We start from the raw sequence: 9,727 nt of genomic DNA, 5'->3' as shown, positions 1-9,727 counted from the left end.
TGTAGTCCACATGGCTTTGTGGCCCCAAACCCAGGGCTACATTGTCTGACCGCAGGGAGTACTCCCCAGCTTTCATGTACATGTATGCACTTGTGCATGTGCACACACACATGGGGGGGCTGTGTCTGATCAGCCCTGCAGGCCATAGACAGGCCAGGATCCCTGCACAGAATCTCCTGTACTCCCTGGAGCTCAAGTCCATTCAGATCATAACATGAGCTACATACAGCAGGTGATGGCTGAAACAAACCAGCACACTGGAGTCTCCTCAGGATAATTATTTATTACTCATAGTCATCGGCATCTTCATTAATTATTCATATGATCCTTAATTATTATCCTTAACAATAAGAGCAGTAAATAGCAGAAAAGTCCTTGAGGTGCCTAAGGCCCAGGGCCGGGTGCCTCCGGGCAGTTAGACCAGCTAATGCCCCCAGGGCAGTGGGGGGACCACAGACCCCCAGTCCACTGCCCAGCTCTTCCCCTGGCCCTCCCAGTGGGGCCCAGGGTATTGCAGGAGGAGACGCTGGTCCCAAGGGAAAGGGAGAAGCTGCTCCTGCACTGTTCTCCCCTCCAAACCAGGGTCTCCAAGAGGTCAGGCAATGCCCTGAACCCTGGGTGAGCCATGTGTCCGCAATGGGCAGCATCACTAACTGCCTGGGTCTGAGCCATGTCTGTGCAGGGGCTGGGAAGTGAGGGCCCCCAGCTGGCCGGGCAGGGAGAGGCGTCGAGTGGGGCCGTCTTGGGGGAGCTCTGGGGCTCCTGCAGGAAGCTCCTCAAACGCCATGAACTGGGAAACCTACAAAGAACATAGCAGGAGAAACTGAGGGAGGAGAAAAGGACTGGAGAAATCGAAGACAGGAAGGCTGAAGTCAGGAAGGTTAGGGTGCAGAGCAGGGACCTGAGGGGACAAGAAGGCTACACTGAAAGTGAAGGAGTCAAAAGAAAGAGCTGAGAACCGCTGGAGAGTCCAAGGCCTGCCCTCCCCTTCCCTAGGGAATGTGACAGGGCAGCTGAAGACAAATTCCAAATGGAAGAAGAAGTTCCTCCTTTGGAATAGGAGCTGGGACAAAGAGAGGCAAGGTGCCTTCTTGCATTTTTCAAAGAACCCTGGAGCCCTAGAAACAGCAGCGGGCCAGCGGCCAGGCGTCTGAGGCCAGGGAGACTGCTAGGGCAGGCAGGGGGGCTTTGTGGGTGCTGACGTGTCTACTGGTGAGATCCCTGCGGGGGAGGCTGTGAAGGGAGACTGGCACATTTGCTGACGTGGGCCCTGGTGTCTGCAAACAAGAGCAAACAGCATATGGGAGGGGGACAGTGCCAGGGGATGGGGAGCAGAGCCCAGGACACCTCTGGGAGCCACAGGAGCCCCCCTCAAGCAGCCTCCAGAGCTGGAACTGGCATAAGAGACCCAGCTTCGAACGTCCCTTGAGAGGCTACTCAAAAGAAAGAGAATATAGAACAAGGAGGTTGGATCTCAGAGTCTTGACTTTTGCACCCTGGAAATGCTAGCAGCCTTAGTGATAGCGCTGCAAAAGTGCTAGAGTAGAGCCCAGACGGAGGCAAGGCTGGGGGCCCAGCATGTAGCCTTGGCAAGGACCAGGAGGCTACCCTGAGGCACACTAGCAGCAGCATCCAGACCCAGGTCCCAGGCCTTGTTTACATCTGGCCCTTAGGCCACTCTGCTGGCAGGCAGGTCCCTTGGGCTCCAGTCCACTCAAGCATTGCTTCTGAGCACAGGGATAGGAGGAAAGCAGGGAACAGGTAGAAGGGGGTAGGGAGGTAACAAAGCGGTTGTTGGGGTGGTGCTCGGGCAGAAAGGGTGGGGCTGGGAGCTGGCCCCAGAGTGTACCTGAGAAAGCGAGTCCAGGGTGAGAGTGGGGATGGGACCGACAGGCAGCAAAGGGGATGTGGATGTGGGGCCAGGCCCAGGGGTGGTCACAGCACTGTAGGCGGGAGGGACCAGTGTCATTTGCCTCTGTAGCAGCTGTAGGACAGTGGCCATGTCTGCACTTAACCGGGTTTCCAGCCTGGGGCAAGAAGGAAAAAGAGCACTCAGGCAAGTGAACACTGCTAGTCAGCTCTGGCTCCCTCTTCAACCAGCTGAGGAAGGAGAGGCTCCAGCTGCCCGGCACAAACAGGTCTAGACAGAGCATCCCCAAAACACTACCAGAAACCCAGAGAAGACCCGAGTTCTCCCACAGTGCAGCCTACCCTGCCTGCACCCACTTCCCTGGGCGGCCCCCCTTTACCTGTTCAGCTGCCTCTGGAGTGCATCCAGCCGGCTCTCCACGTCGCCCCGGGAACGCCGACCAGGGCTAGACAATGGGATGTTGAGGAGGCTAGGGGCTGGGGCAGGGCATCGAGGCAGCTCCTGGTACTGGCGCCCCCGACTGTCGCCCCAAAAGCTGAAAATATTGGACACCCCAGAGAAGGCACCTGGAGCCGGAAAGGAGGTGTGAGATCCAGGAAGCCCCCACACCCACCCCTCCCCCAGCCCAGGCCCTACCTGACAGGGGGTTACAGGTGTCACTGCTTTTCTCCCCGTCCTCTGTCAAAGGCTCTCCACCTGGGGGCTCTCCAGGGGGCCTGGGACTGGAGAAGGGCACCAGGCGGAGGGGGCTGGAGCTGCGGCCTGGGTCCTCATCCTCACTGCTCTCTGGGCTGGAGGGGCCGCTAGATGGGCTCTCCCCCCATGGCCCTCCCGGCTGCCCCCGGCAACTTGGCCCTGCCCCGACTCGGGTAGGGCCTTGCCCCAAGGCTGACACCTCCCCTGGCTGCTCTGTATCTGTGGGAAACAGAGAACAAACCTCAGCCAGAGGGGAAAACGGGGAGGGGATGAGGGAAGCCGAGCTAGCCTGGAAAAGAGCAGGGCGAGCTCCAGTTGTTTTACCTGCCCCGCTCTCTCCAGCCTGAGGACGCCCCTGCCATGCCCTGGCTCATCAGCACCAGCTCCTCACGTTCCTTTGTTCGTGCGCCCCCTCCCACCTCCTCCCTCCTCAAGGCCTGCCAGGCAACACTCAGACCTAATGAAGACCAAAAGCCCAGCCTTTGTCCTAGAAGGTAGGAGAGGTCTTTCCAAAGAAGATGATGGTTCAAACATGGCATAAAAAGATGGCAGCATTTGGACAACGGAAGGGAGGGACAGAGGGGGAGTGCGCTGGAGGACTGCACAGCCTGACCCTGCCCTCACTCCCCTCTGCCCTCCCCTTGGCCACCTCACCCTTGTCTGTGCGCCTGCGGAATGACAGCTTGCGCTTGCGTTGCCTGTTAAAGCCGCTCTCTAGTTCCACGCTGCCGCCGGGGGAGCCTGGAATCATGTTGGTCTGCAACCAAGAGCAGAGTCAGGGCCCTTTGCTGCTCCCTTCCTGGCTGACCGAGGGCCAGCTACACCCCTTCGTTAACATGGAGAAGTAGGGCTGGGTCTTTGGGGTTGAAGGGAAGAATCTTTCCCCCTCTGTCCATATCCCTGAACGAGCTGAAGTTAGGACTTTCAGAGCCTGATTTGACTGTGATGCCACTTGACAGGCTGAGAAACAAGAGAGGAACTGCATGTTCAAAGTCACACAGTGAAGGGGCAGCCTCCCAACAAGAAGCAGCTCTCTTGGGGATGAGGCCAGCTCAGATGGCCCACTCACATCTCGAAGGTTGAAGGTGATCTCCAAGCTAGACCAAAAATGGTCTGAGAACTCAGGGTACATGTCCAGCACCTCCAGCAGGTCATCACGATGGATTTTGTGCAGGTCACAGTAGGTCAGGGCCCTCACGTCCCCATTGGACTTTCCAGGACGTGCATACAGGTTCAGAGGTTCTCCAAAGATGTCATTCTTCCCTGGAGGCCATGGAGAAGACAAAGACTTCAGCCTATGTCACCAGCATGGAGAGTAGCAGGCACCCTCCTTTGGGACATCTCCAATCATCCAGTTCCTAGTTACACAGTCAAGGAAGCATGAGCCAGCCCATATTCCCAAGGCTCTTAATATATGGGGGCAGCGCTAGTGGCCAGAGGTGCCAGCAGAAGGGACCAGGGATTTGGAGTCTCTCAGCAACTATTCAACCAGAAGAAACCACCCAGAATGTTCCAGCTCTGCCTATAGCCATGACTTCCTTGGGATAACCCTACTTCTACCCTTAAATGCCCTCCTAACCAACTGCAGTGCCCTAAAAACAATGGTCTTCAAACTATAATTGACAACACAGTAATTAATCAAAACCAGTATTGTTTTACTGAAGGGAAACGGGACAGCATAGCTTAGCACAGCCAAGCACAGCAGACCAAACTATACACACATGTGTAGCAACACTTGATTTAGTGGGAAAGGGAGTAGACTGTGGAGCGGTATACATGTTTGGGTTGAACTGTGAAATAAAAATCTAAAATGCCCTACAGTGACATAGCCAGGAGTCTGATGCTTGCAGGACCACAGAAAGAGCATGGGAGGACAAGAAGTCTCCAGTGTCCAAGTGCAGGCCACACCCACAGTGGCCATAGGTGGGGGGCAGGAAAGAAACAAGACTCCTCTGGGCATGTATGCTATATGAAACTTTAGGGAACTGTGTCCTTAGTGAAACTGAATGCACAGTCTCCACCTGGGTACCTCCCACGCCACTGCCAGATGATACTCAGCTTCAAGGAAACAGAAGGCGCCTGCCTGTGGGTAGAGCCTAATGCTCCCTCAAGTCAGGGGAGGTTAGGTAGTCTCTCAGTCCAACAGCCCCAGGTCCTGCAGGGCTCCTTTCTGTTGCCCGCCTTGAAAGCCCACCCTCAGATGAGATAAAAGAGCCCAAGAATCCTGCCAGCAACCCCACACCCCCAGTGTATTCATTGGGTTGAGGTCTCTCAGTGGGCATCCCCACCCCATACCCAAAATGGCCACCACGACATCACCCCGCAGGATCTCGATGGAGCCCCTGGAGATGAAGTAGAGGGCAGTAAGCAGGTCCCCAGCGTGGACCAATGTGTCCCCTGGTGGTGCATGTGTGGTCTTGAACTTCATGGCCAGGGCCCGCAGGCAGCCTTTAGTGGCCCCTCGGAAAGGTTTGCAGTGCTGCAGCAGGGAGCGGTTGAGATGTAAGCAGATGTCAGCCTGCAGGCACTCAGGAAAGCCCTTCAGCACCTAAAAACGGGGAGGTGGTTCAGGTTACTCTCTTAGCACTCAGCCCAAACACCAGTCCACTGCCTCACACCTCTGGCTCAGGGAAAACCCGCTCCTCCCAATTCCATCCTCTGCAGAGCCCTGGGAGCCCAGAACCCCTCAGTACCTAAGTTTCCAGCCTGACCAAGTTCTTATGTGGAAGTGCAGCAATTGGTTCCCCACCTCCAGCTGTAGTGGGGTATGTGAAAGACCTGGCTTCTTCCAGTAGGGGAACTCCAGGTGAAGGAGTTTCACGGATCAATAGCCCATGTAATTCTAAGGTTCCTCAGTACTAATTACAACCATCTGAGGCATGCTGGATGCACGAGGGTGCCCCCACACCCATTGGCGCCTCACCGCATTCATATCGATGCCGTTGGTGTAGGACCAGGCGTGCTGGAAGTACTCCTCGAGGCGCTGGCGTAGTGGGTTAGGAATCTGATGGAAGCGGATAAACTCCCGCACCCGGAGCATCTGTGTGTGGTAGCGGGCCGTGCCCGAGTACAGCCGCTGGATGATGGCGGACACGTTGCCGAAGATGCTGGCATACATGAGGGCTGAGGGCGTGGGTGAGTGGGGCCGTCAGCATCCGCAGGGACCCCGCCCGCCCACGGGGACCCTCTGCTCAGGCCCCGCACCAGGTCAACGACACTCGCGGTCCGGTCACGTCTCAGTCTGAGAGTGGACATACACATGCTCAAACACACGCCAACCTTCAGCATTTCCTGCCTTGGTATCCCAGCCTCCAGACTATATTGTGAGCCCGGGAGTCTAGGAGGGGAAGAGGAGGGGGCGGGGCAGGGAGCTCCGATAGCCACTTTGCTTCATCCTAGGACTTTCACTATCATTTCTACCCATCATGGCTCCGCCCCTCACCCCGCCTCCAGGACGCACTCACAGCCAATGAGCATGACGCAGATGGAGAAGATCTTCTCTGAATTGGTGTTGGGGGAGACATTGCCGAAGCCTACGCTGGTGAGGCTGCTGAATGTGAAGTAGAGTGCTGTAACATACTTGTCCTTGATGGAAGGGCCGCCCAGGCCGCTGCTGTTGTAGGGCTTGCCGATCTGGTCGCCCAAGTTGTGCAGCCAGCCAATGCGTGAGTCCATGTGAGGCTGTTCCATGTTGCCAATGGCGTACCAGATGCAGGCCAACCAGTGCGCAATGAGCGCGAAGGTGCACATGAGCAGGAAGAGCACCGCTGCTCCGTACTCCGAGTAGCGGTCCAGCTTCCGAGCCACACGCACCAGCCGCAGCAGCCTCGCAGTTTTCAGCAGCCCGATCAGCTAGAGGAGGGGGCATGAGTAAGGCGCACTGTAGTAGAGGGTACAGAGGTGACACCATAAAAGGCTTCTTCCTGGAAGCGCTCAATGATAATGAAAGCCACCTGGTGTAAAGTGCCTCCCACACTGCTCCCAGCACGCATGTTGTTATTCTATGTGCCAGCTTCAAGATAAATGGTAAGGGTCTCCATGATGAGAATGAGGAAACGGGCTCCCAAAGGGCCAACAGTCACCTTAAGGTGCTAGACCAGAGTTCTAACTAGCTTTTGAGGACACTTTTGTGTACCTTAGAAAATTATATCCCCCATTCAGTAGACAAGTTAGAAAAAAAGAGCCCCTTCGAGGGGCTCCTTATGACCCTGTGCGTGAACAAGCATGATCTGTTAGGAACCCTCCTTTCCTGTGCAGTATCCCCCTCCCCATTATCCTTCACACTACCCCCTCCTGGCTCTTTTCTCCATGCTGCCTCCTGCTAAGCCCACCTCCTCAGAGCCAGAGCCAAAGATGAGCAGGTCGAAGGGGATGGCAGCCACCATGTCAATGAGGAACCAGCCCTTGAAGTAGTGGACGGCGATGCGACCAGGATGGCTGACCACCTCTTCATTGGCGTTGACATAGGTGGTGCGGAAATTGATGAGGATGTCCACAATGAACATGATGTCCACGATGAGGTCCACCACGGCCAGAGGCTGGCAGGCATAGCCACAGTCATGGGTTTGGGACCCATCTTCAGTCTCCTTCAGCAGGAAGGCAGCCGAGTAGGGTGTGAAGACGGCCGTGTAGATGACCAGCAGCAGAATGAGCCAGTCCCACACAGCCTTGAAGGGGCTGTAGTGCAGGATGGTCCAACGGTGAATTCTTGGGGCCTGCAGCTTATACTCAGGCAGCACATCGGCTCCCAAGGACAGAACCTAGGCAGTGAGGGAAGGGGTGGATGATGACGGTCATGGAACTTCAAAGCAGAAGCTGGTGTCATCCTTACTGTGGCCAAGTAGAACACATTTTCATCAGAGTGCTCATCCTTCAGCCAAGTAGCCATAGCAACTGACTACCCTCAGACTGAGGCACTACAGTTCCCAGAATGCCACCCAGCAGGGGGACATCCTGGCTGGCTCCACATAACTCTAACAAGCCTCCAAAATACTTGAACTTAGGTCATAATGCAGGAAATCCTAACGCTGTTCCCAATCAGCAAAGCAGGCCAGATCCTCAGACTATGCAACTTGCACCTACAGTCTTGTCCCATAGCCCCAAAACTAACACACATGCTCCCCTGTCTCAGTCCAGAATATGTTCCAAGGACTGCAGTTCCCAGCTGGGCAGTGAGCCCAGGAGCCAGAGTCCCAACACATAAAATAGTCACTGCAGTTCCCTCACAGCTCATACTTGTCCAAGGACGCCAGCCACCATTCTCAGGCCCCTTGGCCTCCCTCAGGGGAGGAACCTTTTCCCTGCTGCTACTTTTTCTCTCTCAGGTCCCTCTCCACCCCGTCCCAGAGAAGTCTCCCACACTCTTACAAAGGGACCCAGGGGACAGAGTCCAACACTGAGAACCTGGCACCTCAAGTATACAGAGAGATGTACACCCAGGATGGCTCAGAAGTGCACCCTTGGCCTGTGTAGAACCCCATTCTCAGACAAGGGAAAGCACATGCTCCCCAACAGTCAGGCAGGGGAGGCTCACCCATAGGGACAAGGGGCAGCAAGCACATTCACCACTCTTGCTCCCAAACCAAACCAGGAAGAACTAGATTTCCCAAGTGTCAGAAGCCCCCATATCCACCCATTCCTTAGAATCCTTTGGTAGACATCAAACTCAGCCAGAATCCCCACCCAATCCCTCTAGCCTCGGACCCTGCCATCCCTGCAACCAGAACCTAGCCTTCCCCACCCCTAGAGTTTTAGCCCTGTCCCAGAAGCACTACATCCCACAGCCTGGGACCTCTACGCTCAATGAAATCCAAGACTCTCTTTCAAGCTCAGGAGAGAATCCCCTAAGCCTATCTGCACAGGTGGGCTGTTTAGAGAATATCACAAGGAAAGGAACCAGTAAGAAAGATGAGTCTTGGGGAGGAGTCTGGCCAGCCTGGGATGGAGAGAGACTTCAGAGAAACCAGATGGGGTGGGAATGACCACCAGGACTCTGGTCAGAGACAGATCCTAGGTCTGCCCTGCCTTCAGCCTGAGGGCTTGTTCATTAAAATAGAGGGTTAATGCACGTGAGGTTAGTGTCTTTCATGTATCAAAAAAGAACAGGCTAGGACCCCACAGACGAGGAACAAAAGGAGGTAGCTGTCACTTCACAGGACCCCTCTCTGTGCCTGGGGAGCTATGCTGGGCTACCCACACATCAGTGACCCTGTCCCCCGGGTCTGCCCACAGCCCCAGTGCACATTTGCATTCCTATATACAGAAAGTCTGGGGTACAAGGCCCAAACCTGCTAACTCAGTCTATCCAGACCTATCTCTGAAACCACTGGCTTACCACATGGCCACAGGCCAGGGCTATAATCCCTGTGATCTGCTGTCCTAGGAAAGACTGACTCAACCTTGAATCTTCACCTTGGGAAGGAAAACTCTCACCTGTGCCTGTTCTCCAGCGGGGAGGAGAGCCTAGACAGAGCGAGTCAGGGATAGCAGTGATAGTGGCAGGGGTGGGATTCTTAAAATCACCCAGAGCTACCTCCAGGTTCTAAAGCAGGAGAGCCAGTAGGGCAGAGAGGTGGCTCCTAGGGGGCGGTCACCAGCCCAGGGGACAAGGGACCAGGATGCCCTAAAGAGGTGAGCCATGCCTCAGTGCACTAGGCTCTCTCTCCTTATTGCCCATCAAGCAGCCTCTGACCCCTACTCTTCTGAGGTTCCACCTCCAGAACCCTGCGGAGTAAGCCAAGCCTCCAGTGCTCACCATGGAGTCCCAGAGCGAGGGAGCCCCAGCACCTGTGTCAGGTCTGGCCTAAGACTGATGGTTCCTTGTCTCCCTCCAACTCCCACCATCCTCTTTAGACACCTATCTGCTTCCTGGTATCTCTCTATTCCGTTTACATTATAAACTAGAAGACTGTGGGCCACAGAAGCCATACAAAAGGGGGTGCCATACCAAAGGGGTTGCCAAGGCAAGGGAAACCCTGGGAACCTAGCCAGCGGCCAAGGAGGAAAGCAATGAGGAGCTCAGGGGTGGACCATACAGAAGAACACAGGGCTCCCAATCTGTCCTTCTCAGAAGCCCTCTCCCCAACTGCAGCCAGATCCCTCTGGGCCACACCCCCACCGGCCTCAGTGTCCCAGCCCAAGAAAAGGATAGGGTGCTGAGGG

At 55.6% G+C, this 9,727-nt stretch overlaps 1 protein-coding gene across 4 annotated transcripts in view; it reads right to left on the bottom strand.

The window, feature by feature from the left end:
- Positions 1-263: 263 nt before the first annotated feature.
- Positions 264-9,727, bottom strand: part of Kcnh2 (potassium voltage-gated channel subfamily H member 2) — a 31,538-nt gene continuing 22,074 nt past the window's right edge. For 3 of the 4 annotated variants that reach the window (XM_075955241.1, XM_075955243.1, XM_075955244.1), the window contains 10 exons: positions 6,898-7,326; positions 6,031-6,418; positions 5,490-5,689; positions 4,862-5,114; positions 3,636-3,829; positions 3,221-3,323; positions 2,507-2,785; positions 2,250-2,436; positions 1,850-2,027; positions 264-799 (listed from right to left, as the gene is read on the bottom strand). In XM_075955241.1, the coding sequence (XP_075811356.1) occupies positions 650-799; positions 1,850-2,027; positions 2,250-2,436; positions 2,507-2,785; positions 3,221-3,323; positions 3,636-3,829; positions 4,862-5,114; positions 5,490-5,689; positions 6,031-6,418; positions 6,898-7,326 (2,361 nt within the window). In that variant the 3' untranslated portion in view covers positions 264-649. The remainder of the gene's footprint in view (positions 800-1,849; positions 2,028-2,249; positions 2,437-2,506; positions 2,786-3,220; positions 3,324-3,635; positions 3,830-4,861; positions 5,115-5,489; positions 5,690-6,030; positions 6,419-6,897; positions 7,327-9,727) is intronic. The other variant, XM_075955242.1, reaches the window with a different exon arrangement.

The sequence above is a fragment of the Microtus pennsylvanicus genome, chromosome 21 (genome assembly GCF_037038515.1).
Source record: "Microtus pennsylvanicus isolate mMicPen1 chromosome 21, mMicPen1.hap1, whole genome shotgun sequence".
Lineage (NCBI taxonomy): Eukaryota > Metazoa > Chordata > Mammalia > Rodentia > Cricetidae > Microtus > Microtus pennsylvanicus.
This window is presented reverse-complemented; position numbering and strand designations above follow the sequence as displayed.